Genomic DNA, 16,286 nt, shown 5'->3' with positions numbered 1-16,286 from the left:
CAAAGTTGTCTCTTTCCAGCAATCATAGACCTTCCCTCTTGTTACCAGCCTGGGTCCCAAGCTGCTGCCCTGTGCCTATGTGGGGGAAGTCTATTGTCTGAAGCCCATTCAGCTCTATATCCGTAGCTTCTATATGACCTACGGCTATGCAACAGCCCCTGGGAATACCTTGCTAGAACTGTGCACGTGTGTCTCTTTTGATTAAGCTACAACCCTCTAAAATCCCTGTTCCTCCTACCACTGCATACGGGTCTCAAATAGTTTGTGATTAGGGAAAGCAGTCACCACATCAGATATTTCCCCCCATTTAGCTCCATCTACCAGCCACCTACGGAGATGTGCCGTTCCTTCCCCTCCTCTCAGGCCATGGGCCGAGACGCTCCAGTTGCCTACCAGCGCCAGATGTCCGAGCCCTGCCTACATTACCATCCGCAGGACTTTAAACAGGAGTACCACGACCCAATGTATGAGCAGGCAAGCCAGCTGGGGGGCAGCAGTGACCACTCGTACCCAGCGGGAGTGGTGATCAAGCAGGAGCAGACAGACTATGCCTATGACTCAGGTAGGGCAGGAGAATTATCCTGACTAAAGCAATACATGCAGGCCAGATGCTGCTGGGTGTGCTGGCTCCTGGGGAACCTTCTCGCTGGCATTGTCACGGGCTATGGGGAAACAGCACATAGGTGCTTTGGCTAACAGCCTCCCTCCCCCTGCAAAACCTCCCCTCCCTATTTCCACACCCTGAGGGAGGTTTTCTGAGAGCAGGGAAAGAGCTGTGAGAATGATTCAAGGTTGGAAAACATGACTTAAACTGAGTGAGAGGCTTCAGAAGCCCAGTTGGTTTAGTTTATCCAAGAGAAGGTGAAGAGGTGACCTGATCCCTGTCTATACGTACCTGCCTAGGGAAGACATTTCTGACAGGAAATGGCTCTTTACTCTAGCAGAAAAAGGCAGAACAAGACCCACTAATTGGAAGCTGACATGAAATAAATTCCACCTGGGAAAAAGGCACCCATTTTTATTAGGGTGGGTGATTAACCATTGGAACAATTTACCTAGGGCCATTGTGGATTCTTCATCCATGAAGTCTTTAAATCAACACTGGGTCTCTTTCTAAAAGACAAGCTCCAGCTCAACCAGCATTTAGAGGTTTGATGCAGAAATTACTGGATGAGGTTCTCGGGCCTGTGCTATGCAATAGGTCAGACTAAATCAGGGGTTCTCAGACTGTGGGTTGCGACCCCATTTTAGACTTGCTGATGCCTGGGACTAAAGCCAAAGCCCGAGCCCCACCACCTGGGACCAAAGCCCAAGGCCTAGGCAGCAGGGCTGAGGTTACAGGCCCCCGGCCTCGGGCTGAAGCCTTTGGGCTTCAGCTTTGCGCCCCCCCTACCCCACCAGGGGTGGTGGGGCTCGGGCTTTGGGCTCCCCCGGCCTGGGGCAGCAGGGTTTGGGTGGGGCTTAGGCTTCAGTCCCCTCTGCTGAGGTCATGTAGTAATTTTTGTTGCCAGAAGAGAGTCACAGAGCAATGAAGTTTGAGAACCCCTGCACTAGATGATCAGAATGACCCATTCTGGCCTTGAACTCTGTGAATCGATGAATCAGACTTTCCAGGCTGCAGAAGGAGAATCCCTCAGCTGCAGCTGCCCAGTAGGAATTTATGTTGTTAGTGTATTATTTCTATTTTAATATTGCCTAGGGGTTCTGGTCAAAGAGCAGGACCGTATTGTGCTGGGTGCTACATACACACATTGGATGTCCCCAAAGGGAAAGGGGACAGAGCATCTCAGAGGGTCTGCGGGAGATTACAGGTCACTAGGCTACTCCCCAAGTCTGTCCTCTACCTTCCCCTGAAGCCTACGATTACATCTCAAAGAGAGGTGTGGCCTCCCTCCCCCCTGTGCCTGAGCACTAATTACAGGAATACTGCCCTGCCAGAGATACTTGTGGCCCTCAGAGCTGGGAAATTAATGAAGGCTAATGCACAGTAATGCATGTTCTTTACTAGCCTGTTATTGACAATCTTAAGTGGTGAAGCAGCCAGAGATGGAGGCCAAGAAGCGTAATCTCTCTGCCTGGCCCTAGTTGGCCTATTACAGAGGACATTCCACGGGCTCTCTGGAGCAAATTCCTTTCTCCCTGAATGATAAAGTGGAGGATTTTTGGAAAGCAGTGACTTTTGAGATGATGATGAGTCTATAATTGCTTAGAAAATGGACTGCTGCCCTGCCAGTTTCCAGTGAAACCTCAGAACTGCTTGGCAGTATTGGTAGGGATGCCATGTCCCGCCTGCTCAGCATCCCAGTGGGTTCTGTGCTGCCCACAACCCTGCAGGGGTGGGACGATCCTGCACTATTGCGATCAATGGCAAAGCTCCATCAGCAATGCAGGACTGGGCCCTTATTGAGCCCAGTTTGTAAAGAGTCATGGAAGTGCCTTGGAAAAAAGCTCAAGTCCTATATTCAGTCTTTGATTCATGCCCCACAATCTGCCTGCTAACAATAACAATAAATAATAACTTACGCTTCCTTAAAAAGATCAGAGAATGTTTCCTGGTAGGAGTTCTGACTCCTGCAATCTGCAGAAATGCTCTGGCAGCTGGCCAGGCTGCAATGACCTCCTCTTGAGGGATCTGAGAACACTGAGCAGGACTCTTGCTTTCTGGATGTATTTTTAGTCATGTTCTGGTTGGATTCCAAGGGTAAGTCCTCAAAAGAAGGAGCCCTTTTCTCTGGATCCAGACCTGTGTATGGGCAGGGTAGGTCACATCTGGTTTCTCTGCTTCCTTGAAGAGTCCTGGGGGTGCCTTGTTGTCTTCTGACCCCTCCCCCAGCAATGCACAATCACTAATCCAGAGTCCCCAGTGAATGAATGAGTAAGTGACAAAAAACAGAGGGGAATGGAACTCTGTGTGTGTTCCTCATACCACAACATATGAACTGCCACTCCTGATCAGACCAGGGGTTCATCTAACCAGGCTTCTCTCTGCAACAGTGCCCAGCACCAGATGCTTTGACAAGCGATGTAAAACACCCTACAATGGACAGTTATGGAATAATCTTCCCCTATCCCCAGGCACTTAGAGGTTGGCTCATGCTCTGAAGAAAAAGTGTTTAACACCCCTATAAATTTGTATTTTTTAATGTAACTCTGGATAGCCTCATGATTTACATAAATGTCAAATCCCACTCAGCTCTTGGCCTCAAAATATCATGTGGCAGTGAGTTCCAGATGCTAAGTATGCATTGTGTTTCAAAAAACCCAAGAAGGATAGCATCTCAGGAGCTTCATTTGCCCCCTTGTTCTTGTGACAAGGCAGGTGAGATAATATCTTTTATTGGACCAGCTTCTGTTGGTGAGTGAGGCAAGCTTTCGAGCTACACAGAGCTCATCCTCAGGTCTGGGAAAGGTACTTGGTGTGTCACTCACTTGTTTTGGTGTCATGAGATGAGTCAGAAATGAAACACTTGTTAGTGAAGACCACTAGGGGCTTCAGTGTGGCTCTTGGTTTTGCATGGAAAGTGCTCAGATACTGTGCTGATGGGAGGCTGCTGTTACTCCCTATTTAAGAGGTGTGTCGGGTGGGATCGAGCTTAGTGCATGAGCTAAAAGCCAACTGGTTGTTAGCTAAGGTCTGTAGAGCAGACTCATTTTATCTCGCTCTCTCTCTAAGTGGTCTCGGTGCCACTAGATGGGCCAGAACACCACACCCAGAAGGTGTGTGGGTTACACTAGCTCTTAGGAAGAGCTTTGGCCACCTAGGAGGCAGCAGTGGCCAGAGGGAATAGCAAGTGGGTTCTGCAGAAAGCGGTTTTCTTACCCGGGCAGTGTGTGCCAGGGACGCTGGAACAGTTTGTATAGTTGAGGTGCTGAGAGCCATTGAACCAAACTGGAAAGGCTGTATATAATGGAAACCCCTTCAAGGGAGGCAAAGAGTCCTGTGGCACCTTATAGACTAACAGACATATTGGAGCAGAAGCTTTCGTGGTGCTCCAATACGTCGGTTAGTCTATAAGGTGCCACAGGACTCTTTGCCGCTTTTACAGATCCAGACTAACACAGCTACCCCTCTGATACTTGACACTTCAAGGGAGCAGCTGCATCCCTAGTTCCAGCACCTATGGTGTGCACGCTGCAAGCTCCCCTGCATTCTGTTTAGCTCTCTGCAGACTTTGCTGTGTTCAGCCTTGCAGAAGTTGCACAGAAATCCCTTTGTCAAGAGCTGCAGAAGGGAGTCCAGTGGCTTGGAACTAGGACAGAGAATGCACTGCGGTCTCTGCAGCGCCAGTGACCTTCAAATGCTAGGGGAGCTGGAGCACTCCTCCCCAGTGCCAGGGATTGCATTACATAACCTTGAACCGTGCTCCCGCCCTGCAGCTTGGCACACATTGCTCCTCTCCCTCTGAATGGAGTCAGAGGAATTTCATTCACAAAATGGAGGGCTGGGGAAGGAGCTGAGCTCCCAGTTGGGCTGGCGGTGGTGTCAGCTTTCACCACATGCTTTCTTTTCATAGGCAGCTGACATCAGCCGGTGGCTGGTAACATGAGCTGGTGTGTTGCTGTCTGACTGCTGCCTGGAGCGAGTCAGGGACAATGAGAAACGACTCCCTCGTTTGGAGGTTAAATCGCAGGATAAACCAGCTTTGTTCTGAGAAGCAAATCTTTTCTTTTTACATCTGTGCCACTAACACCAAACTGGAGAATGGGAGCCACTCCCAGCACAGCTGGGCCTGTCTGCTGCGCTAAGCAGAAATTTCTAATCAGCTGGACTTACTATCTTCCTCTTGGCTCTGTCACCCCCACAGCAAGCATCCTGGGGGAAGTCAGGGGTGAAGACCCAGTATCTCAGAGGATGCCAGAGCTGATCACAGCACTACAGAAATGTTTATTAATAATCTCCAAAGGGAGCTGCCTGGGAACCCAACCAGTCAGAGACTAAAGTTAGTTTCTCTCAGTGAAACTCCAGCAGACTCCTGTCTGAGGTGTGGGCACATGCTGCCGTGATCCATACTAGATTAATCCCCCTTTGAAGAGAGAAGGCTGCTCCTGTTCTCCTGGTGTTTTAATGGCCACTTTGGACTGGTTTTCATGAGCAAAAATAAATTCAATCACATTTCCCACTGGGGTTCTGAATGTATCTCTGTCCGCCATGGAGACATACCCCTCACTGAGTGCCTCCACCCAGACATGGGTAAAAATGACCCTGCTTCCAGCAGAATGGCTTTCGTGAAACTAGTTTATGTCTGTAATAATGTACAGTGCAGACTGCAGTCAATTCAGTGTACCCCTGCCTTTTGCATCAGCAGAAGAGCGCTGAAGGCAACTGCATTATACAAAAAGGCATGAGAAATGTGAGAAAACTCTTCCAAAGTGTCCAGTTAGTTCCCTCATTCCAGCCGGGGCTGGAAAATTAATGTATAAACTACAGTAACCAGTCATACTGTATGTGCAGTATGGAACCTTTAAAACTGCTGCCCTCTTTCACACCCACCTTGTTTTTACCCTTTCACTTTTTCTAATGCTCATGAGAACTAAGACCCCAAGTGCTTGCAACAATATACCTGAAACAGACTGTCCATAGTAGCACTATGCAGCAGGGGCCCTGCAGTCCATAGCTGCACTGTAGCAAAATAAGAACATAGGAATGGTCAGACCAAAGGTCCATCTAGCCCAGTGTCCTGTCTTCTGACAGTGGCCAATGCCAGGTGCCCCAGAGGGAATGAACAGAACAGGTAATCATCAAGTGATCCATCCCCTGTCGCCCATTCCCAGCTTCTGGCAAACAGAGGCTATGGACACCATCCCTTGCCCATCCTGACTAATAACATCCTCTTCACCTGTAACAATCAGAGTGCAGTCCAGTGTCACGCATAGCTTCCGACTCCGTGGGTGCTCCGGGGCTGGGAGCACCCACAGGGAAAAATTGGTGGGTGCTCTGCACCCACCAGCAGCCAAGCTCCCCACCCCAGCTCACCTTGCCTCCGCCTCCTCCTCTAAGCGTGCCGCGTCCCCGCTTCTCCTCCCAGCACTTGCTGCCGCAAAACAGCTGTTTCGCAGCGTAACAAGCTGTGGGAGGGAGGGGGGAGGAGCGGGAACGCGGCACGCTCAGGGGAGGAGGCCGGCAAGAAGCGGGGCCGGGGCGGGGATTTGGGGAAGCAGTCCAATAGGGGCAGGGAGGGGGCAGAGTTGGAGCGGGGACTTTGGGGAAGGGGTTAGAATGGGGGCGGGGCAGGGCAGGGATGGAGTCGAGGCAGGGGGGAGTCGAGCACCCACTGACACCAGGAGAAGTTGGCGCCTATGGTGTCACGTCACCCTAAACCCTAAATGAAGGAGAAATAGCAAACAAATTTAACCTGTGTTAATATTTCCGCTCTCTCTTTGTCATGGTGGATAAAAACAGTGCTTTGAGTGGTGTCACAATTGCACATTAATTTAATCCATGGCTATTGAAAATGTGGTGAGAGGACAAGCCCTAGAACCGGTCTGAGCTGGAGCAAAGATGGGATCTAGAGTCTCAGTTTTCTCTTAGGAGGGCACAAGGCTAGTGGTTGGCCCAGCTGTTTCAGGGCCTGAGGCTGTGATCCCGTATGATGAGCAGGCCGGCTCTGATGGGTGTTGTGCTTGGCAGTGATCTGTGTGTGTTGATCATTCTGTAGATGTTCCTGGCTGTCCTTCCATGTACATGAACACTGAGGGGTATCAAAGCCATTCAAATCCCGAAGGGACATTAGGTAAGAAACCTCCATGGCTCTGTCTCCTCTTCATCTGCTCCTGCAATGGACCTCACTCCAGTGCTGCAGCTTGTCTGTGTTCTCTGATTGCATCTGCTGCTGTCTCTTCCAGGCTATGGCTACAACAAGCAGATGAGGCCATTTGCTGATGATGTCTGTGTCGTCCCAGAGAAGTTTGAAGGTCAGAGAGAAACCTGTGTGTCTTCCAAATCTTGGGGTAGGATGAGGTTACCCCAGGCCCTATGTAGCCATGTGAGTGGGCATAGTCACTGCCAGCTCTGCTCACTCTATTTGTGACCCTATTCATTCGGAGATGCCGCACCTGGATGTATGAGTCATGGCTGATGTTGTACTTCCTGGGAGTTTGTTTTCTGAGTTTTCATAGAAGCAGACAGACATTTCAGCAGCTGAGCCCCGATCACTGCAGTTGGTGGTGAATTTCTCCTCCTCTTCACTCCTGTGCAAACTGAAATGTTGTAGGCAAACACTTGAGAGATGCTGATTTCTGCACAGTAGTTGAACCCAGGATCACCCAGCCAGTAGCCCCATTTCCCAGCCTTGTTATTGGTGTTGGGGCACAGTCCCTCTTGATTACTGTCCCAGCTCTCCACAGGCACCCCCAAACCTTCTCGCCAAGATCACTGCCCTTTCCTAGTGCCAGCTGAGCACGGCACCCCAGGGCCTCTTTACCAACCTGGCTTCAGTTTACAGTAGTCCCCATACACCCCTAGAGTCGCTGTGTGGTTGTCAGTGTCACTCTGAAGGCAGTGTGCGTCTAACATGGGCTCACTCACAGTAATGGAGCTTGGTCCTGATGTGCAGCCTGCCACCCATACAGGTCAGAGTGTGTGGGATTGCCCTGGGATGAGACACAAGCTGAAAACATTCCAATGTGCTTTGCTGCTGCAGGAGTCAAGCCTGAACATGTAAATGCCTTGTGCCAGAAGCCAGGCCCGGCATCTGCCCAGAATCTTGGCACCTGTATTTCTCAGCCTCTCTCCTCGCCCCCTTTGGGATTCGCCCACCCCCATTGGGACCCAAGGGCCAGCCCTGCCTTTTGTGAACATTAGAGGAGGAGATTACCTAATGGGCTTTGATGCTGGGCATCAGCCAGCTGGGCTATCTGCACATTAACAGCAGTTCTGAGCCTGGGCCTGAATGAGTTGCTAGTGATTTCCCACTGCCCAGGGATGCGGGAGTCAAGGGAGGTGGGAGCCAGTCTCTGAAGGGGACAGTGACGCTGGGGGGAAAGCACATTTGGTGTAAAGCTCTATTTCTGCAGAGTTCTCTCAGAAATCAGAGGGCAGCCAGTTCCTTTAGCATCCATCTCTGGAGGATGGGGCTCTACTGGGAGCGGATGCCATGTCCTACTGCATTAGGGTCTTGTTGCATTTACACTATGAAGTGATCCCTGAACTACAGTAAAACTCTCCCAACTTCTTCCAATTAAACCAAGAGCGAGCAACTCTTTCGGCTGGCTTGTCACATGATTCCTGCTGCACTCTGGGCTCTGGCTTTCTGACCAGACTCTCCTCTTGGGTAAACAGCAGGTGAGAGGAGGTTAGTCCTCAGGCATCCCTGTAGTAACCTCTGTAGGTGGCCTGGAGCCTGCTTTGTCTTTTGTGGCTTTCCACCGAGAAGCCCTCTCTGCATCTTCCTCCCATCAGGAGAGGCAGAACTGCTGGAGGTCAAGGGAAGGGACATAGCAAAACCCTTTGTGTTTGTTCTGCTCAGCAGGAGACATCAAGCAGGAAGTGGGCGGGTACCGGGAAGGACCCCCATACCAGCGCCGAGGGTCTCTTCAGCTCTGGCAGTTCCTGGTGGCTTTGCTGGATGATCCCACCAATTCCCACTTCATCGCCTGGACCGGCAGAGGGATGGAGTTCAAACTCATTGAGCCTGAGGAGGTGAAAACTCTTCAGCTTCTACCCATGGAGCAAGAGGGGCCCCTGGGCTGACTTACTGATTCTGCAGATTCCTAAGGGCCAGGGCCTTTGCCACATGTAAGGCCTCCTGCCTGCCAGTTGCCCTAAGGGTCACCACTGAGGCTGGGGTTTTAGAGGAGGAGGCCACAGCAGCTGAGTGCCAAAAATCCCAGCTCTATGATGGCGGCGCCCATCATCTGGGCTTCAGCAGGTGAACAGTCTGGGTCAGTGGGTTCCAGATACAGGAGATGGCAGTTTCCCCTCCAATAGCTCCCTCATTAGGATCTCAGAGTTGCTAAAGGGAATTGCAGTTGGTGGGTTTCTCAGCTGGTCTCCTTCTTCTAAGGGGTTTTACTCTTGGGCTGTCCCATGTTGGTTCTGTGCTACCTATCTCATGGTCAGTGCCCGATGCTGTCTCGGAGATCCGGGGCAGGAGTGTATCTCATTGATCACAGCATTTTAAATAAAAATCTGGGAGAAACCGTGTCCTAATCTGGGGATGGATGGATTCGAACTGCAATTAACAGATATCATTTCTAGTGCCACCATGTTCCAAACAGAGCAATAAACTCTGATAATAGCTGGGAAATGTGTCTGGAACATCCATTAATGTCAGGATCCGATTTATGGCTGTGTTTAGCAGCTGCTCCAGCTAATCCCCCGACTCTTACGAACATGTGCAGCGCAGATGGGCTGAGTCACTTTGCTGGGTCACTTCACTATTAACATTCGTTTACAAGTGTTTTCTCAGCCTCTTTTTTGTATAATAGTGCTCATCGTTCAAGGGTGAAGGTGGTTTCAGGTGAAGTGGTCCTTTCCCAGTGCTGACCTGGCGGTGGGCATGTCCCGCCAATATAGAGGCACTGGCTAAAAGTGCCAAGCACTTTGCATGTAGTCTGTAGTAACATGTGACCTTTTCATCAGCTACTCAGCACCCAGGATTTCCAGTATTCTCAAACCCCTTACTTTCTGTCAGAATGTTGGGGGATCGAGGAAGGGAGTTTGTGGGCCGGTGACAATGTTTGCCTACTGATGGACTTTTCCATCAATACAATTGCCACAGGGACATTTGCACGCACACATTTTCTCAGTGATGAAAGGAAGCTTCTGTTTATCAGCCTTGCCCTCCTTGTTCACTGCAGTGAAATGTGAACGATGCTGTATTTATTAGTTGTATTCCATTGTTTGCCTACTTTAAATTATTATTTATATTACCTTTTGAGCAGCATCCTTCTCTCAGAAAGGAATCACACGGAACATCCCCCAGACAGATAAACACAGGCATTTGTCATGCGCTCCTTTCCTCAGAGCTTACAGACATTAATGCACCCTGGCGTTTTGTCCTGCAGGTGGCCCGGCTGTGGGGTATCCAAAAGAACCGGCCAGCCATGAACTACGACAAGCTGAGCCGGTCCCTTCGCTATTATTATGAGAAGGGCATCATGCAGAAGGTCAGTTTGTGATGGGATCCAAGTTCTATGCTCGTCCTGACACTTGTCTTGCTTGTGATTGGAGGCTGGGCTGGCTCATGGCAAGTTCTGAACCCCCTGACTTCCTGAGGTTCCCTCTTTCCCTGCAACTCTCTCCCTGGCCCACCATTCGCAGAGCAGGAAGTAAAGAAACAAGACCCCTGAGGAAAGGTTGAAGGAGCTGAATCCAGGCATCCTAGGGGAAAGCTGATCAGGGGGCGGGGTCATGCTTTCTCCATGTTCGCCTGCGTTGGGGAGCAAGGGGGGGATCCTCTCTACAACAGTCAGGGTGCCTGTCATGGGATTAGTTGGCAAGGGAGTCTCTTGTTGTTATTAGTGCTAGTTAGAGTTATAAAAAGGCTAAAGGTAGCACCTATCCATGTGCTCTGGGCACCCTTAACATAGCCTATAAATACAGCGTTCAGTCCAGCAATTGAAGATAACCCACGACAAATCCTGGTCCTCATCGAATGGTTCTCCGACCCGACAGTTAAAAGTCTCTTTCCCACCCTCCCCATTTCCAGCCCCCTAAGAGAAAAGCTGTACCTTGCAACATGGCCCGCCTGCTTATCGGGTTGAGATGTCACCATCCCTGGAGCTATTTCAGATGGGACTAGGGCAGCAGCCACAGAGAATGCTGGACGAAGTGGTGAAAACTCCCTCTCTGACATGGGGACGGTCTAGAGGAGCCCAGGGTCTTTCCTAGCTCTATGGGGTCCCTCTCATCCCCCACTGAACAACTCATATGCCCATGGCTGCTGTCATTCGCTGGGAGCAGCTAGCTGCACGCCAACTGGGTGGGACAGAGACTGTAGCATTCACCTTGTCTCCTCCCTGCAGGTTGCTGGAGAGCGCTATGTGTACAAGTTTGTGTGTGAGCCTGAAGCCCTTTTCTCCCTGGCCTTCCCTGACAATCAGCGACCAACCCTGAAAGCAGAGTTTGACCGGCAGATCAGCGAGGAAGATACTGTTCCTCTCTCCCACCTGGACGAGAACACGGCTTACATCCAGGATCTTGGGAGCCTCCCTTCCCAGCCTTACAGCAAGGGCTACCCCTACTAATTCCACCAGTAGCCCGCTGCACAGCCGTTGTGTTTGTATCTATGGAGACGTTTGTTAGTAATCGATCTGCATAGAAGCTTTCCTGGGCCAGCTTGGGCTCCACTAGACTCTTTGAATAGCTGCCTTTGAAACAGGCAGAGGTGATGCGAGCCCATCCTTGGACAGCTCGCCAGCATCTGAGGCTTTGAAAGACATTAGCTGCACCTCATTCACCCAGGATGTGGCCCCAGACTTGGTGCAATGGAACTGGCTCTCTCACCAGTACAGAAACCTCTCCGGGCTGCCAGCAGCAGCATCCAGAGCCAGTGCTGCCTTCATTCAGTTAAATGTGTGATTGTGTCACATCCCTGCATCGATCCTGTCTCTGGCTTTGACCTCCTGCCGAGCAGGGTGGGGAGGAAATGGGACCCTGTTGGGCTCTCTCCTCTGATTTTATGATTCTGTGAAAGCTGTTAATTCCCTCACTTCCCCAGACACACACACTCCTACAAAGCTTCCCTCAGACACCCAGCCCACCTACAAGCACTGTTATTACCCCCACTACTTCTTACGTGCTGGGGACGTAAGAAGCAGTGCAGTAAGCAGGGCAGTAGGGAGCTGAAGCAGGGCAGTAGGGAGCTGAAGGCTTCAGCTCACACTTGTTCCATACAAACTGCTTGGCGGGAATGGGGAACATTTCTTCCCTTGGATGCATTTGCTCCTGTCTTGGTGCCTTCTTGCTCAGGATGCTTCATCTCTGGGCTGTTTAGTGTTTGAAGCCTGTTGTCATTCTGGCAACGACAGGAAGGGGACCAGCTGCCACCAGCCAATGCTGGCGTGGTTCTGGTCTGCTTGATAGGAAATGTCACCGAGGGTGAGCCATGGAGCCCCTGGACTCCACTGGCCTGGAGTGTGGCTCTGAGCCAGAGGAACCCTGCAGATAACTGGGAATTTGAGGATAGAGAGCAAAGTCTGAGATGGGGTCCGAGGAAAGGGATGCTGGTGCCCATGGGCTCCAATGCCCAAGCCGGTGGCTGGGCTGCTGATTGCTCCTGACTGAGCAGGGGCTACCTACAGCAGCCAGACTCTTCAAAACTGAAGAGCTTCCACCAAAAACATCCTCAGCAATTTTGAGAGACTCTAAGGTGCCACAAGTACTCCTTTCCATTAGCGCTGGTCAGACCTGCTGTCCCTGGGCAAGTGGGTAAACCCTGGAGGTTAGAAAACAGTCTCAGCCTCTGGATGGGAGGCATTTGCTTTGCAAAAAAGCCACACTCTCCTTGTTCATCTGATTCTGGCCTTCCCAGAAGGGCACATGCGAGGGGTAAGGGAGGAGTTCATGAGAAGCTGTCAGGGGTCCCAACTGGTTAATGCAGCACAGGCTGCATAACGAGAGATTGTTATGCCATCTCTCACAGCCTTCTCACTGAGAGGGCCCCTCCCCTGCCCCCACTGTGCTAAGCAGCCCCACCCAGGCACAACCACAGCAGGATCACAGGAGCAGCAATGCCTGTGTGGTGGAGCTCAGCTCTCCTTGCGCCCTGCTGCTCCTCTGGATGACTTTCAGACTCCTGAGGGCAGAAGGCTTTTGGCTCAGCCTCATGTGGCAGTTTGGAGGGAAAGTTTTTTATATTGCTTAAGAGGCTGATTTCCCAGGAACTTCCACTCTATGCAGCTAGCAGGGATCCTTGCTTCAGCCCCAGGTGCAATGTCTGGAGGGGAAGCTCTCTGTGACCCACAGCGGGGTGGGCATGTTCCATTTACAAAGTGCTCAGCCTGCTCCTCTGCCCCCTTGTGAGAACCTCCCTCCTCCTCTACTGGCCCCACCCCTCCTCTGGGCCTCTGCAGCCCTCGCCCTGCTCACTCCTCTTGTGCGAAGCACACTTTCTCCATTGCCCCACGAGTGAAGGAGAGGGGGAGCTCTTCCCATCAGCATCACTTATTTTTATTATTTATGAGTGTAAAAAAATACTATAATCAATAAATTGGTCTATATCTTTGGCCAGTGCCCCTTCATTCAGCTCCCTGGCTTCTTCTACCTTCCCTTCTAAGCTTGCTCTGCTTGTGTCACGGGCATCAGCATGCAGCTTTGTATGGACTGATTCAGCCAGACGGGGGATGTGCATTTATTTTCATGTTCGGTGTAGGCCAAGGTACTGTAACTGGCCGGAACCCTGTGGACTAGTGACCTGCTCCTGTGCAATCACTTGCAAAGGGACAGTTCCCACTCAGCAGCCTCCAGTTCCTTGTCCTCCAACCCAAGTCGTGTCTGCCCTGCTGAAGCCCACTCCAGAGGGCGAGACAAGGACAGGAGCAGTGGCAGATCATGGGCTCGCAGTGCGAGCTGGACACGTGCAAGTTTTATACCAAATATTTGGGGGGATGTTTTTTCTCACTGTGTGTTTAATTTTTCTACCTGGCTAACAGCATTTGCTTTTTATGATTTGCTGTCAACTCTCAATGAAAACAATGTACATTATAAGACTGCACTAGCACCAGCTGCCTAAGATAAAGGTGCAAATTCTCCCAATGCTATAAACCACCGTTTTGGGTCAGCCCCTGTTCAGATAAAGCCTTTACAAATTACAGTGCTGGGCATTACAAAATCCCTTCCTACAATCCCAACCCATGCATGATTCACCCTGCAGCCCAGCACCGGCTCCAGTCTTACTGGGCCATTGTCAGGGTGCTGAGAGTTGCTTTACCAATATACTAGCTGCAGATGTTTCCATGGGAAATGCTATTTGAGCTGTTCAAGCCTGCCCAGGGCTGGCTGCTGCTGGAAGGAGGATGGGGGCAAATACTAGATTTATAAACTTAATATTAAGTGAGAAAATGGAGTGTTTTGTTTTGTTCCCTGCCAGGCTGTGCAGGCAAGAAACCCAGAGTGAATGACTTGCCTTCACACTGGCACCATGCTAGGCTTCCTCTGCATGTTAAACTGCTCCTGTCACAACACCGCATAAGTCCCTGTTTAAAGGGGAAGTCGGTGGTCCAGCAGAGCCTCTCCATTGCAGGAGGGCTGAGAGAGTGCACATGTCCACACTCAGGAAGAGATTGCGATACCTGGACAAACCTATGTGGCTTTTTCACTCCTCAGAGGTGGGCTCTGTGACCTCAGGCATCAGTGAGCACCTTTGGATTTGAGTGCCTGCAAAGTGCATCCCAGCAGGAGTCCTGCACTGAGGGAGCTGGGCCTCCGTGCTTTGCACAACTGCCTGGGTGGCGGGAAGCAGGTGAGAGGGCAGTGGTGGGCTGGGGAGAAAAATACACCAGGAAGCAATGGGGCAAGAGAAGAAATGTGTTTCATAGCTTGTCATTTCGGCACAGGACGACTGGAGACGCTGGCTGGGCTTGTGGGGGTCTGGTCATGCGAGGGTGACGCTGGGACTCTCCCTTTAAACTTGGACAGGCAGGGGTTTTAATGTTGTGGTAATGCCCAAAAGAGGAAAGGTGCTTGTCATGACTCCACGCTCGGCAGACTCTTTACTCCCTCCCTGAGCCTGTCTGTATTCACCATCCTCGGACCCGAATAAAAGAACCCACTGTGCTTCATCCCACCCTGTCTCCATGTTCTCTGTGTGAGGATGTTAGCAGACGGCTTCTCCCCCTGCCTTGGCTAAGAAGCTCTAGGCCTGGGGGTTTCCCCACAGAAGAAGGATTGTCCAGAGTCCCAAATCCCCCGGTCCGTTTCCATGACCACAGACCTTCTGTCCATCTTCTGCTATAGAGTGCCGGGAAGGAGGGAACCCCGGAGAGTCACAAGCCAGGTGAATTTACTTCTGAGCTGAATCTCTCCTGACCATGGGCCTCTTGACTCTCATCGCAGGCAGGTGCATAGGGTCAGAAGGGTGGAAGCTCGTGTTAAATAGGAGGGTTGAAGGGCTAGGAGGGAGGAACGGGGTGGGTGCTCTGAAGGTGGAGCTGTTGAGACTTAGCACAGGAGGGGAGGCTGACAGCTCTAGGCTGGGAATGGGGGGCCCCAGCAATGCATCTCTCTCCCCAGGTATCACTGCTGCTAGCCCCGGCCCCATCACCCCAGTTCCTACCTGACCCCAAGCACCGCGGCAGCCACTCCAGTTCCCACAGGTCCTGCTCTCATTTTCATCTGTCCCCACCCACCTGGCGCATGCATGCAGTTTACAGGGAATGACACACGAGGGTGCACCCCCACAGTATTTCCATTGCAGCAGTGCTAGCCTCCACTTCCACACCCTCTGTGCTGGTTCTATCCCCCCCATGCTGGGTGAGAGCCTACCATACTCCTGGATTAAATGCTGACTTTAAGGCTCCTGAAGGTACAGCACAGTGGGGCTGTGAGCTGTGTTGTAATGCACATGTACAGCTACCTCCCAGCCTGGCCTTCAACGTTACAGAATGTGAGCGCTGCATGGGATTCTCTGTGCTTAGTAAAGCTTATAAAGGTGCTCTGTGTAAGCAGGGCACTGGGGACTCTGAACTCCAGCTGAGAGGCCAGGGCACCAATGTGCAAGGTGTGGGATCTGCAGAATCACTGGCTGGAAAGTCCACTTGTTTCTGTCCTGGCTCTATAGTGTTTGCAGGGGTGGGGAAATCCCTGCTCTGGAAACGCCTGGTGTGTTCTGTGGTCCAGTGGCTCTTGCCTGGAAGGAGCTATAGCTGCTCCTGCTGCAGAAGCCCCGTCCTGGCAGTGAAGCCAGGAGCTGGGTTTGTGGTGTCCCCCGGGGTGTTGCTACAGGATGAAGGAGGAGCAGACTGAAGGCTTTGGGGGACATGGGAAGAAGGAGAGTTCATTATCAGCCCAGCCTGCCTCAGCGTGGCCCTGGGGGCACTGCCGTCCAGCTCAAGCGCTCGTTAGGACAGTACACAATGAAATCAGTAGTTTCCTGCTGCACCTGGAGCCAGGGGAGTAGCTATCTGCCTCTGCAGAGAACATCCCCCACATTCCTCTGCACAGTCCCAGGCTGATAAAGGCTCCTGCCATTGGATCTCAGCTCTGTTATTTTAATCAAAATTGTCTTTCCCTGAGCCTGCTCCATAGCACCACCCTCTTGTTGGAAAGTATCACTGTGAGCACTAGGGATGAGCATGGGGCCATCTTATGGCTGAGCTCCCAGACCCTAGCTGCAGAGCTGCCCGTA

At 51.5% G+C, this 16,286-nt stretch overlaps 1 protein-coding gene across 5 annotated transcripts in view; it reads left to right on the top strand.

Annotated features, from left to right (window-relative positions):
- Positions 1-14,726, top strand: part of ETV4 (ETS variant transcription factor 4) — a 45,090-nt gene extending 30,364 nt beyond the window's left edge. For 3 of the 5 annotated variants that reach the window (XM_048830396.2, XM_048830398.2, XM_048830393.2), the window contains exons 8-13: positions 312-562; positions 6,657-6,731; positions 6,844-6,912; positions 8,466-8,638; positions 10,006-10,107; positions 10,966-14,726. In XM_048830396.2, the coding sequence (XP_048686353.1) occupies positions 312-562; positions 6,657-6,731; positions 6,844-6,912; positions 8,466-8,638; positions 10,006-10,107; positions 10,966-11,187 (892 nt within the window). In that variant the 3' untranslated portion in view covers positions 11,188-14,726. The remainder of the gene's footprint in view (positions 1-311; positions 563-6,656; positions 6,732-6,843; positions 6,913-8,465; positions 8,639-10,005; positions 10,108-10,965) is intronic. The other 2 variants (XM_048830397.2, XM_048830395.2) reach the window with 1 other exon arrangement.
- Positions 14,727-16,286: the final 1,560 nt, after the last annotated feature.

The sequence above is a fragment of the Caretta caretta genome, chromosome 27 (genome assembly GCF_965140235.1).
Source record: "Caretta caretta isolate rCarCar2 chromosome 27, rCarCar1.hap1, whole genome shotgun sequence".
NCBI classification, from domain to species: Eukaryota; Metazoa; Chordata; order Testudines; family Cheloniidae; genus Caretta; species Caretta caretta.
This window is presented reverse-complemented; position numbering and strand designations above follow the sequence as displayed.